The 22,176-nt window shown below is 40.4% G+C and overlaps 1 protein-coding gene across 7 annotated transcripts in view; it reads left to right on the forward strand.

Annotated features, from left to right (window-relative positions):
- PLEKHM3 (pleckstrin homology domain containing M3) overlaps nucleotides 1–22,176 on the forward strand; it is a 75,037-nt gene that overhangs the window by 47,978 nt on the left and 4,883 nt on the right. The window contains exons 6-9 of one of the 7 annotated variants that reach the window (XM_053982866.1): nucleotides 6,602–6,759; nucleotides 16,737–16,799; nucleotides 17,911–17,992; nucleotides 18,397–18,501. In XM_053982866.1, the coding sequence (XP_053838841.1) occupies nucleotides 6,602–6,759; nucleotides 16,737–16,799; nucleotides 17,911–17,959 (270 nt within the window). In that variant the 3' untranslated portion in view covers nucleotides 17,960–17,992; nucleotides 18,397–18,501. Of the gene's footprint in view, nucleotides 1–6,601; nucleotides 6,760–7,346; nucleotides 7,424–16,736; nucleotides 18,586–18,671; nucleotides 19,420–22,176 lie in introns of those variants that run through there. The other 6 variants (XM_053982865.1, XM_053982864.1, XM_053982862.1 and 3 more) reach the window with 6 other exon arrangements.

The following is a 22,176-nucleotide window of genomic DNA, read 5'->3' on the forward strand; positions in this document are numbered from 1 at the left end:
ACAGTGGCAGGAATACAGAACCTGAGTTTTATAGTATTTTTACCACTTTACCTAGAATACTTAACCCTGGTGGCCAGGCTTTTAGGCAGAGCAGTAGCAGCAGGATCTCCTTTATGAGGATAATAACTAGAGTTTCCTCCAGTGCTTCTGATACCTGAGAAGATTGCAGGTCTCAGTCTGAGGATTCAGGAGCACTGGGGATGTTTCACAAGTTTCTATCTCAGTGTTTATTCCCTGATCACTTAGCCACAGTGAACTGACAGTCTTTACAGGCACACTGTTACATGATGCCTCTGGTTGATTGCCCCTTGTGCCAGAGCTGGCAGAATATCTACCCAAAAATGTGTGTAGATTTATCTTCCTACTCTTAGATTCTGGATAGCTTCTGTTAAAATATCCTTCATCTGTTGATTCTCTTATGTTGGATCTTAATAAGGATTTTTTTTGTTTAGATTGTGTCCTATTTTTCTTGTATTATCATATGGTAGGAATTACTCAGAGTGGCAGATTTAATTTGAAAAGTATTTTAATCCAGAAACACTTCATGTGGCTCTAATACACCATGATACTGTTGAGAATCTAGATTTCTTAACCTTGGCAGTTTCTCACAGTGAGCAGAACAGTGTATCTGAAAGCTCAGCAAGCTGTATTCCCTTTACTGTCTGTTCTGACAGTCCTAATGTAGGTGATCAAAGGGATTTATGATCTCCATTCTATGTAAACATCTACTGCACTTTTAGAAGTTGGTAAAAATGCACAGACAGGGTAGGAGTTTTGATGACTCTCACTCAAATTCACAACATGGACTCCTGCAGGGATGGAGGTCTTACTCAGTACCTTTTGCTTCTTATCTAGCAATGCTGACAGGAGCCCTGCCCTCAAAACAAACACTCACTGACCTCAGAAATATCTGAAAACTGTGCTGGTTTTTCTTTCCTGTCCAGAACGTTCATCATATCTGATAGACTTCAGTACTGATTTATGTGGCCATGATGTAAAGTTTGGGTATTTCTGTGGCCCTGATCTACTAGGTGGGTGGAAGGCTATTGTGAAGTGCTAGTGGATTACAGCTAACTCATTTGTCCTTCTGTTTCTACACATCTCTCCCATAGTTCCTGCTAAAGTTGTTGGGATAGTTCATCTGTGGAAATGACACAGTCTGAGTTAGGAGGGGTCTTGCATGCTTTATCTAATCAATATTTGTATTGTCTAATCAATATTTGATTGCTTTTCAGTTAGTCCCAGCCAGAGGCTTCTATTAATGTCTTTTGCAATTTGAACAACTCTCAGGAACAAACTCTAGTTCTGTAACAGGGTTTTTTCATGCCTAGTTTTTGGTCTTGCTCTGTTTCCCAAACAGAAAGCTATTACAAGTCATGAGTTTAGGCTACCATCTCTGGATTAAAACTCTCAACAGACTTGAAAAGTCCTGCCACCGTTCCCTTGGCCACTTTTCTAGTTTGGTTTTTAATATGAAAACATATATTGCAACACCATGTTCACTGTATTACTCTCCCATGGGACTGGTTTGTGCAACCCTCCTTCATGCTGGTAAGTAGGTTCTCATACAAGGAGTTTTTGTTGACTGAACAGGGAGGACAAAGTGACTTGACTTCCCTGCTGTGTGTAATGGGGGCTGGGGGTTTGTGCTGCATAGAGGCACAGCTGGGTCTGGGCACTGGGGCCTTCAGAGGTGGAGTCCTGCTCAGCCCAGGGAGCCAGGATGAGGGATGGAGTCAGGACTGAGCTGGAACTCAGCGTGTGCCAGAGATGAGGGGACTGCCTCTCCTCCAGTGCAGGGCAGTGCCGTGGGCTCAGAAATGCGTTGTGAAGGTCAGACACAGGGACACTGGTCACAGGCCCCTGGGCAGCACCTGCTGCTTCTGAAAGCTGTCTGTGAACAAGAGCCCTGTTCTGCACATAGTGGGCCACGCTGGCTTGGTGGATGCTCTGGTCTATGGCATTTGCAGGTCTTGTTCTCTGGGGACAGCTGGCTGTCCATTTGTTTGTGAAAACATCACCTTGATAGAGCAAGGGAACTATGAGTAACTTCCAGTCTTTGAATAGAAGGATCAGGATACCTCTGGGGGCAAGCAGCCCTCCTAACAAATAGTTAAACTTTGACTGATCACACATTGCCCTCATAATCATATTAATGTGATGCATCCAAAGGGACTTCAACTGGTACCACAGCCACTGCTGCCTTTTATCTTCTGTCTTCCTGGTGAATCAGGAAACACATAAGCCAGAGCACGTGTCCTGCCTTCTCACTGCACAAAGACTCTCGCAGCCTTTGCCAACGTTGGCTTGTCTGCCGGTGTTTGGCAGTCCCTGCATTTTCCCCTCACCTCACTTACTCTGTGCAATTGTTTCTTCAGAATTATGCTGCTCCTCAACTGAACACAAAGATATTCCAAGAATAAAGTTTGATTTACCTTTATTCACAACATTAACGTGTATAAGAAGCCTCTGTTTCAGAAATAAACTAAAATAATGATGCCACCACCCTTTCAGCATGTGTTCTTCAGATACTTGTACCCTTTTTATTTCTCCCATTGCTGCAGACAAGTCTCTGCCTTCCCCTCTTGCTCTTCAGTACAGCTTGAGCTTTCCCAGGCTAGGTTGAGGAGGCTGGGCAGTGGGGCAGGTAGCTGCTCTTGCTGGATTTCCTGGTTTCTCCTTTCTTCCTGGCAGCCCTGGCACCTGCAGCCAAACTCTGGCCAGAGGGATGGTCTGCAGTGTGGGCAGGGAACCTGTATGGGAGGCTTCACTGAAACACAGCTTGTCCCATTTTAGGTGGAAGATAATGTGGCTGTTATTGTAAAAAGCAGTGTTTGCTTTGCTGGTTTAAATTGTAAGTGCTTTGAGGGCAGGGCCTGGCTTTTTTGTATGTACATGTGGGTGTGTATTTTTATACAGTTCCTAATGTGACACACAGAGGAGCTGCTGTGTGTAAAGCCATAGCTTTCTGTCTTGTGGCAGCTTAGAGAAATGTTTTTCCTGATCCAGAGAGGTGAACAGTGATTCTGATCTGAACACTGGGGCTATTCAGAGACACAAATTGCTTTGGACCTCTGGACACAACTGTTTTCCTTCTGTTGTCACCAAGTAGTGTACCCCAATGTATTCTGGGTACAGCAGTGATAAGCATGGCCCTGTGTCTACAGTGATGTTGGGATGGATTCCTTGACCAGTTAAGGAAGAAAAAGCTGCATTGTACTCTCTGTCATTTGCTGACTGGGATGTCATCATTAACCACCTCTCACCCATAGTTTTGACCAATTAAACAATTGCTTGCTGTACAAAGAGTTTGGATTAGAAACAGACCTTGCTCGTTATGTGTGCTGTAAGTAGAAGAACTCAGCAAAATTTTAATTTAAGCTTGATGCTGTTTTCTTTTTAAGAGACAGGCATATATTTTTAATTCTTTGCCAGGTGTCTGCTGAGACATCCCCTACGTTGAAGAGATAAGTCAAAGGTGAAAATTTGGTTTCTGTTCCTTTGGCATACTCTTAACTTAGTTTATGGTAAACTGCCACACCTCTGAAATGTGATGTATTTTTCTGCAGCTTGTAGCATGTGATTTCACAGTTTCTGTTTCGTAAACTGACTTGTAAAGTGAAATGTTCTTAGGAAAGGTTCAGGTCAAAGCTTAGGAGTGAATCCAGCAGTGAGAATGGATGGGTGCTGGATTAGACCACATGGGGGCTATGAAGTCTTCATCCCTGAAAGGCTTTAGGAGCAGATACAGCTGTAAAGAGTTGATGTAAATATTAGTGGCTCTGCCAAGACAGCCTCTTGAGGTCTTTCTTTTCCTCCCATAATTTCCATGATATCTGGGTAATGCATTACATTTGACTATCACACTTCTATTCTTTAATCACTTATGTTCCCTTGAAATTCAAAATCAGATTCTAGTAACAGCTAGGAGAAGATCCTGGGACTCTTCCATCATGGTTCTGGGATGTCTAAACTGACCAACTCTGCACCTCTGGCAGTCACAGGAGAAGTTTTAAAACCTTTGATGACATGTTCTGTGCTCCTTTTCCCAAGCCAAGCCATAAAGCACTCACTGTGAAACTTACCACAAAACAGAGAGTAGACAGCAAGTAAACTTGGGACAGCAAATAGAAATCTATCTTTCTGCTTGCCTAGCATAAATGGAGATGAGGATTTTATTCTTATTAGCTACAAACAGAAATGAGAGAAGGCTGCAAGGAAAAAATCATCCTGTGCACAGCCTTGAGGTCTCTGATGAAACAAAATAACACAAAATTTACAGATGCTAAAACCAGTGATAACATTGATGCTGCATTTTGTCTTCCTCCTATAATACAGTAAAATAGCCTGTAATTCACATTGCAAAATTGGCATGCATGGCTCTTTGAAGGTATCATCTTCCTCGTATGTCTGCAGTGGCCAGAATAACAAGCCCACCCACTACAGTGCTACAACAAGCCATACAAATAAATAAATAAGGGGGACAAATAACACCATCTCCTCAGGGCAGCTGCCTACTCGATGTGTCTTGCTTAGGTTGTGAACTCTTCAGCACAGGAAAGTTTTTGTTCCTTGTAGCTTTAAATTCACCCCCAGTGCTTAGGAAGGGAATAGATTATGATAATTGTGTTTATTACATTATATAAAATGTTACTTCAATTCAGATATTTAACTTTTAAATTGTTGCTGACAGTGACATTCGTTCAGATTTAGAGAGTTTGCACTGTGTCTTTAGCCTGGCATTTTAAACTGAGCAGTTGTGACCTGAGGTCACTGCTATAGCATGAAAATTCTCTGGAAAAATGCGTATGCATTGTGGTTTATTTATTTTCTTTGTATGTGTATTTCATCTTTTGGTGCCTAAGTGGGTTTTTGGGGGGTGACTGTAGCCTTGTCACTTGCTTGGGTGGCTTCACTGTTTCTTTCTTTCTGTTTATTGAATATTGTCAACTTCTTTGTCTCCCCTCTGTAACTGTGGAGTCTGCAAGCAAAATATTTCTTCCTTCAAAATGAAAAACAAACCCTAGCTTAGGGGAGCTAAATTAGATTCTGACCATCTGGTAGAAGGTTAGCAGTATCACTACCTTGAACTATGGCTTCATTTTTGTATTTAATGCAGCAGCTTCTCTGCATTGTTTATATTGTGGTTGAAGGGGATCTTCCTATACCAGGATGCAATAGGAACGTCATTTTTCCTCTGACATGAGCAGATGTCCTATCTGCAGTAGCAATAACATTGCTGCTTCCTGTTGTTGCAGGTGTTGTTAGCAGGCTGGAGCTGAAGGCAAAGAAGGGGCACATTTCAGCCTGTGCCATTCCCTGCCATCAGCACCTCCTTTTCCAGTTGTACTTGTTAGTAGTGGCTTTCTTGGCTAGTGGGCAGAAGTTGCCCTGGAACACAAATTTATTTCCTTACTACCTGGCCTTTGCTTCCAGACTCTGTTGTTCTTCCTAGCGTTGATACCTCTGCTTTCTTTAGATTTGTTTATACGAAACCCAAATTACAAGTGGTGTTACCATATTTAGGGAAGGTGTACCTGAACTGAGTGTGACACTAATTTAAGTGTAAAACTCCCCACTCTTGGGTTCCAGGGCACAACCCTGTGCAACTCTTCAGTCAGCAATTACTGCATTCTTTTTTCCTTTTTACAGGAGGTTGCTATCAAATCCCATGACACATTTCTATCACTAATCTGGCAAGCTGCCATTCAGACCACAGGAAGCCCAGAAGAGAAGAATATCCACTTAGGGCCTTATTCCATCTTCATTCTTCCCTACAGCAGCAGAATTCCTTAAAGTCTCTAGAAGTTTGATCTGAATGGAAAGTATTTTGCCTGAATAGCACCCCTTATTGAGGCATTGTCTCCAAGTCACAAATTTAGATGAGTATTGTGGTTAGCAGTTTAGGGTTTGGTAATTTTTTCCACACCAACACAAGGAGTGCTAATAACTTCTAATGGTCTAGCAGGATTCTCTGGGACTTCTTGATTTGAGAAGTGGGCACTAAAGTGGGAAAAAAACCCCAAATTCCTCTTCAAGACTTTACGTAAGAAGTTACTCATTTTGGCAAGGAGCAGGATATTACATTTGAATGGTTTTCAGTGGGAAACACAGTCCTACTAAAGGACTAAAGCCAGGACTCTGTTCACAAAATACATGCAAAAACATTTGTACTTTGAAGGAAAAGAAACAACTAAAATTGTGATATGTGCATAAAAAGTAAGAAGAAATGAAAAATGTAAGACAGTATTCATAGCTGTCAGAGATAATGTGGAAGCCTTAAACTCATTTCCTATTTACTTCTTTGTGCCTTATTGTATGAATGCATTGTTGTACTTAAAATTACTACTAATATTTTGTTATTGTCATGTAGAGATTTACAAAAAGATAGTAAGTTAGTTTTCATGTTCAGATCATTGCTGCTTCAATGGTTACTATTGTCACTTGTGTTTTCGTGGAGTATAATTGTTGGGAAGTAACTTTGCTATTGTTTTAACCAACAGCATGTACCTTCATTTCTGTAGTAAGAAGTATTGTCTCAGTCCTTCAGGTCATTCTGGTTGTTTCTGGGGGTTCATTCAATATTGTCTTCTCATTCCAGGTTATTGAAGGAAAGCTGGCTCCTTTCTTGGGGAAGGTGATCAAGTTTGCCACCTCTCATGTGTACAGCTGCAGCCTTTGTAGCCAAAAGGGTTTCATCTGTGAGATTTGCAACAATGGAGAAATCCTTTACCCCTTTGAGGACATTTCTACAAGCAGGTACTCCAATGTGGTAATGTCAGTCACACATTTGATTTGAGTGTTAAAAAAGCCTTGAGGATTCTCAGCCTCATGACCTTCTATTTAAATAACTAGGGACTAGATTCCCCTAATGTACATTTCTGTGTAGCTACAGTAGATCACTGCTCCAGGGAGGCCACCATGAGCAAACTTGGAAACAAATGAGAAGTGCTACTTCCCAAGGTCCTGTAAGTCTCAGAAAAGCCGTTCAAAAAGGGAAGAGCCCCCAGTATCATCACACAGTGTGATTTATACAAAGCTCTTTTGAGTTTGCAAAGTGTCCTGAAAAGCCAAATGACTTTTCTAGAGTGATCACAGACATCTTTCTGTTCTCTGGTATCACTGGGCCATAATGTACAGGAATCATCCATTATGAAATGATAACCATCCATTCTGAAGTGTTTTCCTCATGAAATGTAATGGCTAGATCTTTGCTCTGTCTGCTTATTCCTCTGTGCCTGTGTATGCAAGATTTTTTTTTTTTAATGATATTGCTATTCTCAGGTGGCAACAAAGTTAAGTGTAAGTGCAAGTCCTAAACTAAACAAAAAAAAACTTTATTTCAGATTGTATAGAGTACTGGATGCCAGGTCAGGGACAGGAGTCACATGGGAAACCTAGAAGCAAAATGCAGGCAACCAAAGCAGACTTGGCAATACAGCAGTGTTACTACTGTTTTTCAGCAGTGTCTTGGATTTTGAATAAAGGAGATATACTTTCTTCCACCCTTAACAGAAAGACAGTATATCTGACAGCACAGCGTTCATCCACAGATAAGTATTTTTTGGCTGTTTCGAATACAGTCATTGTAATTTGTTCTCCAAAGTGTTCATTTGAAAGGGGCAAAAATCAAGGACCCACCTTTGGAAACAATCAGGACCAGTCTATTAAAAGGGTTTGTTAAGAATCTGGTTCCCTTGCATGCACAAAGATGTTAAATTACAAGTAACCAAGGACTACTCTTAAGGGATTTTCGGTCTGATCTGAGTTTCAAAGGTTGTTTGCACATTGTTTTTCCAGAGTCTTATTCTAAAAAATGTATTGACAAAGCAGTGGATAAAAGCTAAACAAGGTATGTGGCTGAGTTTATAAACAGTTTTTAAGAAAGAATGTATCTAGGGTGCATGGTGAGATAGGCTGAGTTAAAAGGCAGACTAAGAGTGCATAAAACGTAAGATGTCTGTGGAGACTGCATAGTAGGCAATTGAAGATATTCCCAAAAGATTAATGAGAATGTGAAGGAACATTTGGGAATACAAGTTTACATTAAAATTTGATTTGTCTGGGGGATTTTTGGTCACAAAACCATTATTGGGTCTATATTGTTTCCCTGCCCTTCAGCTGAGATCAGACATACCTTGCAATTACAGAGTTCAAAACCCTCTGGAATCAAACAGAATTTGTCGGCAGTTCAAGCCAACAGAAGCTGCTCTAGCTCCTGTGTTTATGTGAGTTAGAAGCGAGAAAGGACTTGTGTTCATGTGTCACAAATGTGAAGTTATGTTTGATGTCATGCCAAAGACAGCAGTGTTTGTTAATAGTTTCAATTAAAACACAATCAGCATGAAAGGTTCTCCAATATTTCTCTTTCTTTTTTCATCATTCTGCTAACTCTTTTTGTATTCCTTATAACTAAACCTTGTTTTTATCCCCAGCATTTTCTGTTTCCCCTCCTAGTTAGTTTTCCCATCTCATTACTACACATGCACCTATGTGGAACTAACCAGATTATTTCAGTTCCAAATTTTTGCTCTGGAGGCAAATTATGCCAATGGAGGAGCTTGTACGCTTTACTGTGCAGCTTCATCAGCTCCAAAGCAGTGAGGGAGAAGGCCAGATTGAGGGATACAATTTGTGTTTGTTTCCATCTCTTGAAGATGAGAGAGGTTTCTGAAGTAGGTGTACTGACCACTGCAAGACAAGATAAGGTTAGGAGGCTAGTTAGAAATAGAGAAATGTGCAGAGTAACCTTTGGCAAATGGAATGGCAAGTCCTAAAAGGTCCATGTGAAGACTTGCAATTATACCTGAAAATTCTGATCATGTGTTCAGAATTTCCTTGTCAGTTGTCATACAGAGCTCTGAGTAAAACAGCTCAGATTTGTGATTTAGTTGATTTAGTTGTACTGTTCTGAGTCCGCAGTGTACAGAGATAATTGACTACAACTCCCTTTTCTCCATCCTGGTTTTCTGGAATTGCTTTCTATAGCATAGTATTCATATTTTGTTCACAGTAGTGGACTGCCAGGTACCCCGGCTGAAGCTGGTGAGTTGAGGAGGAAAGAGCTGCTGAACTCTAAAGACCATATTTTTCTTTTTTCATTTGAATGTTTGTTCACTTTTGAGCTATTAACTTTACCAGCAAACTGGGCTGTTAGGTTAGAAATATTCAAAAGTGGGTGCATGACATCTTTTGCAAACTTCAGCTCTTTGCTGCATGTTTGAAAAGCGAAGCCTGCTTTTGTGCCTGAGTGTATGTATATATGTATGTCTGTATTGAGCTGGCATTTGGATTTTTGGCTACCTCCCTGACCTTTCTTGCTCTTTGGAGAGAAGAGTGATAGCTGTCAGAGTAGCCATTGCAGTTCCAAGGTGGTTCTCAGTTGGCTGTTAACTTTCCATCCTCATGGTCTCTTAGGTCAGCTTTGAGGTGAAGAGATTGTTCCTCTCCGAAATACTCTCAGCAGTTTCTGGCACAGTGTTCAGTAGGAATTTATGAAGGATGGGTATTCTTTAGATAGATACAGCTGCGAGAAAAAGAGGGCCCCTCTTGAGGGCTGGAGTTTCTCTTTGGTCTGGTTATTTGCTTGAGAGTCATTTTTGTCAGTCCTTGGGCAAACAGAGTGAATACCTGGGTTATGCACTCGTCAGGGTTTGAATACACATATATTACATACCCTTCTCTCACTAATCAGTGTGACACATTCCTTTGTTGGCAAACGGTTCCAAAACAAACACAATCAGTTCACTTAATTAGCGGGTCTGTGGGCTGTGCTTGGCAGGCTCTTTACATCCTGCTCAACAATGCAGTGCAACAGTTTGCTGCCTTGGATGTAAGGGTGGGCTCACAAAGTCATAAGCTTTCTAATGATACATCCTTTCTCTGGCTGTTCTTGGGAGGTGGCCATTCTGCACAGATCTTAATGAAAGCTGTGATTCAGTAGTTAAACAATTTCATAAAAATTGTCCCATCCTTTTGATGCCTCTTCCAGTCAGTTTGATTCTTCTGTCCCTTATTTCCCTCTTTTCTATCTTACCCATATTTATATAATACTTAATCAGGGTTCTTTCAAAATTTCATAATTTCACCTTGTTTTTGAAGGCCTTTAAATCATGAGAACTATTTAAAGCCTCTTGAATTAATTGCACATTTCATGGACCAAATTTTCAGCTAATGTAAACTCTCAGAGCTCTGCTTTTGCTGGACTTCCAGCAACTTAAACTGAGCATCTACCTCCTATTTTATTTCTTGGGCTAAATTTGCCTCAGGCTTAAATTCGGTGAGTAAACATATAAAATTATCATATTATATCACTTATTTTATATTTACAGTTGTTGTGCAATGACTTTAAATATCCTTGGCTGTAAATTTTGGCTTGTTAGAGCTATCCTTGCCCATTAGCAAGCAGGCACTTCCCCTCAAGTTGCTCTGATTTTGCTTGTTCTTCACTAATGTGGGGAAAAGGTTTTGTTTCTTTCTCCTAAAATTAAAAAAAGACCCAACAACCCAACAACAGAAGTGAAGTCTGGGTAGTGGCACTGTTGTCTATAGTAGTGGCTGTATTTGTTTTATAACTTCGAACAATTTTAATCAATTTTTTAATCTTAAGGAATACTGAGAAAATTACATTTGGAATGAGAATAGAATTTATTAAAACATGTTTTCTGTCCCATCAGATAATTAAGCAATCATGGTTATGATTAAGATTATGTTACCCATTTAATAAAGTTTTGGTCTTGCCTGTCATCATCCTAATGATTACTTTCACAGGCAATTAAATTTGTTGTGTTTTGCTGGTAAAGTTACTTGCTTGTTAAGAACAATTTAATCCATTACTTTCCTTTTATGTGCTGACTGTAGATGTATGTGAACCATGTAGAGTTGCTCTTTTGTGCTCATATTCATTTATCAAGGCTAAACTGTTTTCACTTTGTTAATTTGTTCTGCTGATCAGTTAAGACATGTAGGCCTTTTAAGATACAAACCAGAAGGCCCAAGTTTAAAATAGATGTGCCACAGAACAGACTTGACTATATCAACCAGCTTGGATGCCTCCATAATCTTTGGCCACCATCCTGATAAGACCTGTGAATGCACTTTGCACATAGTGACAAGTCTTACTAAAGCCTCTGGGGCTGTGCATGCTGAAGTCTTTGCAAAGTTACAGCTTACTGTGTTATGGATGCTGTGTCACGGGACAAATGCAACTTTGAGCATTTGGGAGAATATTAAAGATAGATGTTAGGTGGAGAAATATGCAGTACACAGTATTTGCAGGAAATACCTTGGCACAGGTCAAAGGCATCACTCAAAGTACATAATTTTCTCTCTTGCTTTGATTGGTTTGTCTTTTGCTAGAAAGCCTTTCCCCAGGCCTGGCTCACCTGAGTTGTGCCAGTAGTTTAGTACCTAATTTTTGAAAGAGCTTAGTTTATCAGATACTGATAGCTAGTTCAAAGCACTCTGAAGTGATCTGCTCAGCACTTCTTTGAGGAAATGTAGGCACCTAAGTAGATGTTAAGTTCTCTTGGTAATTTAATTTCACCTGAATCTGTCAAAACTGATCAAAATCATCTGGCCCAGATTATCTCATTTTTTGTTTGTGCAGGGTAGCACAGTAATGTTATCTGGAATATGTAAACAGAAGACAATAAAGTATACCAGCTTTTTCATCAAGTATTGTCTTTTGCAACTGAGTTTGATTTAGAGGTTGGTTTTACTTGCCTTATGTCTCAGTGGTTTTTAACTAGAATGTTCAATCAATGTCATATTAATGCCAACTTCCTTCCATTCATTTACCATGTGGGCATCCCTCCCTAGGCAGGCTACTTGCATTGGTTCCTAGGCAACTGGAATAATATTGCTGCACGTGTGTGTCCGGCATTGATTGCCTTTCGGGCTTTTTTTGTATTGTAAGTGAACACAGGCTAGTCCTTTTTCCTTTTCTTTGTGTTTTGCTAATGGCTCAGAGTTTGAAGGGCCTGTGTATGATATTCACAGCTGAGCAATTCAGAAATGCTTGCAGACAGGCACATGTGCATAGTGTGGGATGGTGATCATGCTGGAATCCCCAGGCAAGGCTTACTTCAACCAGTGTGGTTTGCTCTTTGGGGTTTTTTAAAAGCCAGGTTACAGGTAGTTTAGTGTTTTGGGTGCTTGGTGAATGTTTGGCATCATCTAAGGAAAACATAATGAATAACCCCATTTAATCCTGCTTTTACTCTGCATGGTAGGAAAGAAGAAACTGAAGAGTTTAGTCAGTGAAAGGTTCAGCCCTAAATCAAATCCTTGCTGAAATTTGTTTCAAGGGATTACTCACTTGACCAAAGGTGTGCAAGGTCTGGCACAAAGGAAGGGAGTTTTTAAAATGAAAAATGAAAGCTAATATATAAAATTACAAAAGAAAGGGTGGTGGGTGAATATGGCACTACAGTGGGATGGGGGAGCTATTTGCCCTTCTCAGCTCTGCTAAGAGCCCCTGGTTGACCTTGAGCAAGCCAGTTCACCTCTCACTTTCTGTTGTGAGGTGGGAATGGTGTTGTATCTGGTACAGCCAGCCCCTGTGCATGAGACTGAAGGTATCCTCATAAACCTTGTTGGTTCCAGCAGCTTCATCCCACCTTTATACCAGTCACATTGGTAAGTCTGTCAACCAGTAAGGTTCCCACAAGACAAAAACCTGGCTTTCAGATGACATCCTGGGCCACCTGTTGATTATCAATCCTTAATTTTGTCTGTTTAAGGTGAAAGGTCTTTGTGTTGTACCCCCCACTTCAGGCACCTGATTCTGCTCAGGGGCACTTAATGGTGGTGCAGTACAGAGGAGAAATCTGAGCATAATCAATTGGTTGTACAGCATCTAGAATTACTTGAGCTATAATCCTGGGAAAAATAGATGGGAAGCATGAAAAGAACATGCCAGAATTTACAATTTGCTAAATATTTATATGTTTCAAATGCCCAGACTTATTGGGAGGTACTAACATCAACATTTCCTCAGCATACAAGGAATGATTATATGCTTTTAATGTAGAAAGGCTTTTCTTTTGTAACTAGTGATGATAATAATAAGAGCATTATAATGCCTGTCTGGCTGTGGAGAGCTTTGCCCTTTCTCTTACACTCTCCAGTGCAATAGAAATTATTTAGAGGATTGAATTATTCTCTGCATTTTTTTTTACTCCATACAAGTAAAACATCCTTAAAACATAGAACACCCCCTAAAGTCTCAACAGAAATTGAGTTAGGTCAGGAAAGAGGGAAAAAAACCCCAAAACAAAACAAAACAAAACCACCAAAATAGAGAGGAAGCTATTTCAACTGCCTTCTTAGAAGACTGCAAGTCTGTGTGAAAACAACATGCAGTGTTCACTAAGTCTTCAAATACTGTTTGAAAAATAGCAAGATGCTATTAATGTGCAGTGTCACAATATCATTCATTAAAGAAGGAAACATGAAAGGCCTGAATGGCTATGGGCTCATCAGCTTATTATCAGTGGTGAATAGCATTCTTACAAAGGATGTAGGGACTTTTTGGCCTCTAGACAAAGAATAAGTCAGGATTCAGAAATAGCACCTGAACTGTGTATTAGCTATGACAACAACAAGGGTTAAGAGAAAGATAAGTAAGTGTAGTGAACTATTAAGTGGGCCTTTTATAGGCTACAAAATATATTTTATTTCTCCAGAGCAATAAAATCATTTTAATATACTGAGGCTTGAAAACAACAAAAGACCCTATGAAACTCACATGTGGAGATAAAATTAGATCTCAGAATTAACTAGGAAGCAATCTGTTTGTAAAAGTCTAAAAAGGAATATAATGTTGGTGGAGTATTTGGCATCGCTGGAGAATCTCTCGCAGTGAGGTTAGAAACAGCAACCAGTTGGCATTCCAGGGCCCGTTAAGATTGACTGTATTTGACATGAGGAAAATCAAAGCTGTGTAGGTAGCTTGGGGTAGTATAGCTCCACCACTTTAAAAGGAGTGACTTCCAGTTGCAGAAGGCAGATCAAGATCTGCCTTGTCCCCCTGCCCTGCTGACTTTGTCAGTGAGGGGGACACAAGCATGCAGTGAAGGCTGAAATGAGTGTCCTCTGTACTTGTTCCTGTGCAGAGCTAGAGGCAGCTTTGTTCTCCAACTCAGAGCACCCTTCCTCCAGGCTGCTGCTTTGCTGTCATCTGGACCCCTTGGTTGGGCTCAACCTTCTCAAGAGAAGGCAGAAAATAGGTCTTCAGAGCAGCAGTCAGGGGGCACCAGAATGGACCCACGATGACAGCAGTGGGTGCCAATGCAGGGACTGTGAGATCAGGGCTGGCTGCTTGCTCTGCCTCTGCTTAGTGCCTGACAGGGTGGGGTCCTGGGCACAGCTTCATTTACTGCACCAGTTCTAATGAATAACAGTTCAGACAGTTTTTCTCTCTGTTTTGACTCTGAGTGATAGGAAAAAAAGTTTTTTAATCTTTTCTGCTACTGACCTTATTTCTGAAAAATGAATTTGTATAAATTTGAACACCATCAGTCTTTGTTTGCTCTGCTGATGGCCTTTGACTTGAGAGAGCAGGTGTGCTGGCTCTTTTCTCATCCTGCTCAATCCATTTCAGCAGTAATTTCTGATAGGTTTTGTCATTTCCATGCGTGCTGTAGAGAAATACTGGGCTAGCATAGGGGGTGGTGATGTGAGAGCACAAAATTACACTCCTCATCAATCATTACCCTCTAGCAACTTCCAGGGCACTGTAAACTGCTGACTAACAAGGGAGAATTAGCTTGATAAAATCACCATTAGTGTCAGTTCAGAGTGGTGTAAAGTTTTAAAGACACTGCTGTCTTCTGTCTCTTCCTTGCCCATTAGTGTGTCTGTTTGTGGAGATCCCAACCCAGCAAAGCACCTAAGCACACTTAATGCAAGGCAGATCAGTAATCCCAAAGAAATCAGTGGGGTATGAGTCCTAAGCATGTGTGTATGTGCTTCAGTGGATAAAGGCAATAACACATTCTCTGAGCACAGAAATTGTAAATATCTCTGCATGAGCCGGTTTCTTGATTCAAAATCAGATTTAGACTGAGACTAAGAAAGAGACTGGGCTGGGAAATCCAACAGTCAAGTTTTACTGCAAGAGAGCATGGAAGCCAGTAGATATACTGCTTTATATGTAGCCTTGTTCACCTGCCTTTTCTTACTCATATTTAAGTTTTATCAGTTTATCCTCATTAGAAATGTGCCTCCTTAAATCTCTGCACAGCCTTCTCAAAGCTCTGCAGTTATTAAAATTTAGGCCATGTTTGGACCCATGCATAAAACATCAAGTGCAGCCAGACCAGGAACAGGTTTTTTAAAAGTTGCAGGTGAGATACAGCTGACACAGCTAACAGATTGTGTTAGCTTATGGACTTCTCTCAGTATTGTCAGACCACATGCCTTATGGCTTCTCACTTTTTGGGGGTTTCTTTCTTCACGTTTTCAATTTTTCTTCACAGTCTTGAAGACAAGAACCTTATTTCCATGAAAAACAGGTTCAAAGCAAACCAACAAAAAAAAACCACTAACGTTATAATGGATTCTTTGGGCACTTGGATTCTTATGTAGTCATTTGACTACAATAGCTACAAGAAAGGAAAAAAAGTGCAAGGCATTTCAAGATGTCCTACAGAATCACGAAGGGTGACCAACATCCATTGTTTGTATTTCAGGATTACTCTAAAGTTTCATGTTTTGTTGCTTTTATTATTTGATTATCCAGCTGAAACCTAAGACTTTTTACCTCTGACAGTCCTCCTTTTACTTTTTCCTTTGGTTACAAAGCTGTAGTGACAACCCATCACTACAGATAGATATTTGCATTGAAAGGCTGAGAATGTCCAACTGTTGAGTTGTAGCCCACTCATGATCGCCAGATGTTTCATTGCTCAACAACATCTGCAGCTGGGGCTTGATCTGCTGTGACATTAAGTTCATTGTCTCACGATGCCCCAAAAGTAAACCAGTCATCTTGTTTGAGCAGTTGATTTGTTTGAAGTCTTAATGTCACATTTGAGAACAGAATAACACAGCTTTGAATGCCAGAAGCATAGCTCAGTGTATTGATCAGTTGATCAACATAGATCAGTTGTGTTCATCTAGTCTAGTCTTCCATAGGACACAGGGCAGACAACATCACTTACCTCTGTTTCATTTTTACTTTTGAAATGACAGCTTCTCCTGCTGTTGAAGTGGACTGTTCTTTACTCTTTCCAGAACAGCTGACCACTGGAGCTTCAACGAGAAATAAGTCATATCATGGCTGTTGCAAATCACAGAATCTGTTTCTGCAAATGCTGAAATATACCTTATTGTAAAATAATATAGTCACTCCTTATTTACATTCAAAGCAAGACTTTTCTTTCATAAAACAAAGTTGATGTCTTTTCAGTGATATACCTGAATGCTAGTTACTAAGAAGATAAGTATTAATCCTTCTAAAAACTTGTCTGTGAAGTACAAGTGCTGGGACAGATTCTCAGCAACTGCAAAATGAATGTAAGTCAATTTATTTTAGTGCTCCTAAATAGCTTTACACCAGCAGAGGTGTGGCCATGCCAGTGTCTTTTACAATGCCACTCTAATGAAGCATAATGCTTTTGAGCTCCCAGAATGGTGTCAAGGAATACCTACTGCCCACAGTCCACGTGAAGCCCATTGCATGCTCTGGTCCTATTATGTGATTCAATTTTGACACTAATTTGTGTTTGCAGGTGTGAAAGCTGTGGTGCTGTCTTCCATTCTGAGTGCAAAGTGAAGGCTGTACCATGTCCCAGGTGTGTACGTAAAGAATTGCAGAAGAAACAGAAATCCTTCTGGAGGCAACTGAATATGGACGAGAACTTTGAAGAGTCTTGCAACATGTTTGAATTGTCATATCAGAACACATGAGTTCCTTAAGGCAGTGGCCAGCCTGAAGAGAATCCCTCTCCCAGCTGCCAGCTCAAGCAAATTCTCTGCTTAGACAGGCAGAAATTTTTTGAAAAATATTACCTGACCTTCTTCACCTGTGAATAAGAGCTGCCAAAGTGGCCATAAAGCCTTGTTGGCTTTGAAATGCCAATGGCTAAACTGCATTCAAGTCCAGCCGTTAGCTCTCATACAAAATGTGGTTTACGAGAAATGCTTTAGGTCTAGCTAATTAAGTACCATGTTTCTTCTTCACCTTTGGAGAACACTTTATCTCAAGGCAGAAAATATTTGCTGCCATGACTGCATTAATTTTTATGTCATTCATTTAGAATTGATGAATCATCTACTTATTTATATGTATTATTTATTTATTAGTAGCCTTGGCAGGGGTTCTGGTGAGGTGTTTCACAGAATCCAATAGAGCAGTAATTATTTTAAATCCACAGTCTCCTTCTGATATGGACATTTGGTTCCATTTCCTCATGTTTTCAGAGAACTATCTTAAAGGATCAGTACATTTACATTTTAAAGGATCTCCCATTAAACATTATTCGGGGTGCTTACAAACATAAGACACAGAATAATTCCTTCAGTTATGTTTATATATTTATAATCACCTCAGTGAACTACTCCATATTCAGATAAGCATGGGACTTGCTACTCTTTGTTCAGGCTGGGAATATCAGTTAAGCTCTGTCACTGAAGTCCTTTGAGATTTGTGCTGGTTACTCTTGATTTATGGGAGGCTATGTCCTTGTCTGTAGTAACATGATGTTGGTTTTCCTCCTTCCAGTCTGAAACTTCAGGGCATTTTAAGTGTTCACATTGGTTTTCTTTTTATTTCCTAAAGTTTACTTCAAATGTTTTTCTAATCTGGACCTGTTAAACTGATAGTCAGGAAAGTGGTCTTGCCCATTTTAGTTAGCAAATACCTTCAAAATTGTGAAACACTACTTTGCTTGTTTTCATATGCAGCTTGTGTCCTGCATTCTCTTTGAGCTCCAAGGCACTTATAGTTCTGTAATGACTTCCATGGTGGACAGTGAAGTTCCTCGAGGTATGGTTCTGCTTCACACACCTGGAATGCAGGGAAGTATAAAACACTGAATTATTTTGTAAAGGGAAGTAGATGATGGATTTAACTGGGGAGGTGTGTGTCGTTACTGGCAGTATGTTTAATTCATGGTGAGTTCACTTCCAATGAGCAGTTAGATTATCTTCCCCTCATTTCACATTCCTGACTCTTTTCCACACCCTGCAGTGATATGTGTATTACATACCTATGAAAGCATTCATATATATATATATATATATATATACACACACACACACACATCTGTATATAGAAAGTAAATATGGTTTCAGGAGAATAATGCCAGTTGCATGTGTATTTTTCCTCTCCTCTCACATAGGTTTTTGAAAATACGGAATACTGATTTTTGCTTCCTATATAATCTACAGACTGTTGCATTCAAGGCAGAAAGCAGTTTTGATTGTTGAAGCATCTCACTAATTGCTGAAGTATTTTAAATAAAAGAACAGGGTACATCATGCTTACAGTAAAAGGTAAAATGCTACAATGAGTTGCCTTGTACTGGAAAACAAGTGGTTACCTTTTTCAGCCTCCAGTCAAAGAAAAAAGTAGCTTTCTGAAATTTGAGTGCAACTACTATATATATATACAGAAGCATGTTTATATCTCTATACATTAGACGACCAGTGCCTTTCTTTTCCAGAAATCCTTCTTTCATTGGGATTCTTTAGAAGGAAGTGAGGGTTCTTCCATGTTCTTGGCAAAGTGCTGTAGGGATTCCCATACTTAATAAACCTGGTGAATCATGCACCTTTGTCACTAAAATTAATACTTCCCATACACAATGGTGTCTCTGTCTCAGCTCACTGTTCCTCATGTGAAATGAGTTGCTTTTGGCTATCACCCTTAAAGGTATAATGTTCCTTGCAAATCCATTCCCATGCAAAGAATTCCCTGTGTGTTCAGAAATGCAAACACTGGGGAAGTATTGTGGAATTAGTCAGGCAAACAGGAACTGCACTGGTACTGGCTGAATAAACAGAACGCTCCCATGTTTTTCAGCTTGTGTCACTACAATTACTGCTGTGGCAAAGCCAGTAGCTCTGAAACTGTCAGCATCTGGCAGGTACTATTTTGAATTACCTGTAGACATAATGTTAGGTCATTAAAGAAAAAGTGGTGGTGTTTTTCATATCATCATGCTCTGGTATTTATGATACCTCACAGTGCTGGTTCATGTCCAGCTCACTTTGGAGAAGGCTGCTTGAGTGTATTGTCAAAAACCATATGGAGTCAAGGAATCAAGGTTCAGACATTGCAAAATATTAGTTACTTTGACAGATGTCTTATCTCCAAAGTACCAGTCATGTGGGTGCATAGATATTAGATATTGGAATATCTAATTCCAATAGATTCCATCATAGATGTTAGATATTGGAATTGAACTCTGGAATAACAACATAGACAGCATTGGAGTTGCACAAAAAAGGTGTTGGCAAAACTGCTGAAATTCATCATGGGTCTGGAACCACTGCCATTACAAATGACATAGAGCAAGAGCATGTTATGATATTCTGTCAGTGCCCAGAGCTTTATGTAAAAGGATACTGTGCAATAGAGATCATGCTACTTGCTTTAAAATCCAGTGTTGTTGTAAAGCAGCTAGTTCCTAAAATGAATAGATATTCATTTCTAGTGATACAGCTTCACTGTAGCTCTATGAGCAGGCTGTAATGTGGAAGATGATGTCCTCTCAGGGATGCCTAGCTCCTATCCAAAACCAGTTATTCCTTATGAATGGGTAAGATAAAGTATTCTGTCACCAATTTTTGCAAGCATAATGAAAGGCTTAATCCTGCCCTCAGTTGATTTTCAGGAGCCATCTGCAAGCAGGAGCCTCAGCCTGGGGTTCTGCAGGTGGTTTGGGTTTCAGACAGCATTGTACCCTTGCATGGCTGTCTCTGCTGTACTACCAGTGCTCCATGCTGGTCCCCACTGCTACTGTCTGCCCATTCTGCAGCCCACAGCCTGCATGTGGCTCTGCGCTGCAGACTTCTGGATGAGCATCAGCTGGTAAAGTTCCTGGGGACTTGGCAGATTGCACGACTCTGCCCGCACCCTCCGCCCACCCCAGGTGAAATTATGCATTAGTACTTCAGCCTTGTCCTACCCATGCACGATTTGAGCAATGCCATTTCATTGTGAATCAAGAATAAAATACACTGTTTGTCTTCTTCAAAGAGAAGATGCTTTCATAACTGACTGAGAAGGAATTGATCTGTAATTCGGTTACTGCTTTTGCTTTGTACAGAACTTGTTATCAGTGTAAAAATAGGATGTTTAACTGCAGTGGACCATAGCTTCACTTTCTACAGGTACTTACAGTTGTAAGTCTGATATTATTTTAATCTAGGACACTATTGATATCCTTACTCAAGTCTCTTTTCTTCTTTACCCTAACCATCTACCTTTCCTTTAATGGGAAGTTGGGCCTACTTAGGGGATGCAAACTGCAGCTCTTTTTGTATTATCAATCTATAAAAAGAGAAATTTGTATTTCTTGTGTAGGAATCCTCCTATTGCTTTTCTTGGTTTTTGTCTGTCTAATGTGGTGGAAAACGATCGGTTTGTGATGTGACAAAATATCCTGGCTGGCACATGCCAATATGAGCTCACTGCTGGGATTGTAGGAGTTGGTATGTATGAGGGAAGGTACTTTTTTGAGAGGAACTTAAGTTTTTTGCAGTACTGCACAGGCTCTGATGGCCCTGTTAGGAGTGAATCATCAGGGTATCTCTAGAGCCCCTCTTGTCAAGGCTTCTCTTATTATTAGGATAGTGTGTGTATCACAATAGATTGATGATAATGCCTTGAAAGATTTTTTAAAAAAGCAGAGGATGTCTCTTTACAATGAAATGGGGAAGCTGTCCAGTGGAATTTTGCTTTTTCCCTGTAGCAACAGCAGCCACCGAGTTTCCTAAGCTTCCCAAAGGTCACTGCCTGGATTGCAGCGGACTGTTGATCTGTATAAAAAACTAATTGAATAATCATCATAAAGGTCTAAATTTTTTTTCTGCCACTGAGTTGCAAGCCAGTCTCCCCTCTCTCTCCACTGTATCTGTCCCTGTCCTTACTCACAGTACTGAGCCTATAGCCAGGCTTGGAGCTTCATAGGTCATTGTGTTGCATTTGAACCAGTTGAGTCCACTCATTCTCTCCTTTGTAATTTACCTTCCAATTTTCCCTTCCCAGTAGGAGTGCCTTACAGTACAGTATATTAGTGTCTCTCTTCCTGTTTTGGATTTCCTGATTGCATCTGCTGTTTTATTAACTTGTAGACTTAAACTGAAACACTCTTGTGGCTGGGCCTGCTCTTTTGCAGGAGCAGCTGAGTAAATCAGTTTGCTTGTTCTGCCTTCATGAAGTTAGCTCTACAGGCTTCATATACCAGCTTTGAAGACACCAAGCTGTGTGGGAACTCCTCACTTTTGCTCATTTTGGTGCCTTAAATTTTGAGAAGTGAATGATTTTTTTTAGAAATGCTCTGCCATGATGCAATGTGTTTGGCATTGGAGCTTAAAACCCTTGTTTGTGACAGTTTCCATCGTGCTAGGAATGGTAACCATAACATTTGTTTACTGTCTATGCTTTGTGAGGGCATTATGAGAGAGGATAGTGTGGAGATGGTATTGGTTCTTATGTGTATTTTTGAGACTTGCTGGGCTGCTTAGCCTGAGATGCAGTTGTGCAAGACCTTCAGAAGCTGTGCATATATAATAATGTCAAGTGCAGAGAATTAAAACAGGGTCAGGTCACAGGTAGTTTTGCTTCTCCTGGAACCCCTGGCCAGTCCACACAATGTGGCCAGGGACTCCCATACAGAGCCCCCTGCTCGCTTGCACAGCTGGGTCCAGTGCTGTGGGAGTGAAGGTGTTTCCTCAAAGCTCAATTTTAATTGAGCTTTGGCTCCCTGAAGGCTGACCCAGTGAGGGTTTGGTCAGCCTCACCTTAGAGAGAGGGTTAACCCGTTGAAATTTTAGCATTATTTGCTGAAGTATGTGGCATGTGTCAGCCTGGGTCCATACTAACTGTGAATTTGTAAGTCCACATTTAACACCAGTAGCAGGAATCCCCTTTAAGAGCAGCAGTGCTGTTACTGCATTTTAGCAGTACAGTGAGGAAGCAGTCTGGATAACGATGTGCAAAGT

The sequence above is a fragment of the Vidua macroura genome, chromosome 7 (genome assembly GCF_024509145.1).
Source record: "Vidua macroura isolate BioBank_ID:100142 chromosome 7, ASM2450914v1, whole genome shotgun sequence".
In the NCBI taxonomy this organism is placed as follows: Eukaryota; Metazoa; Chordata; class Aves; order Passeriformes; family Viduidae; genus Vidua; species Vidua macroura.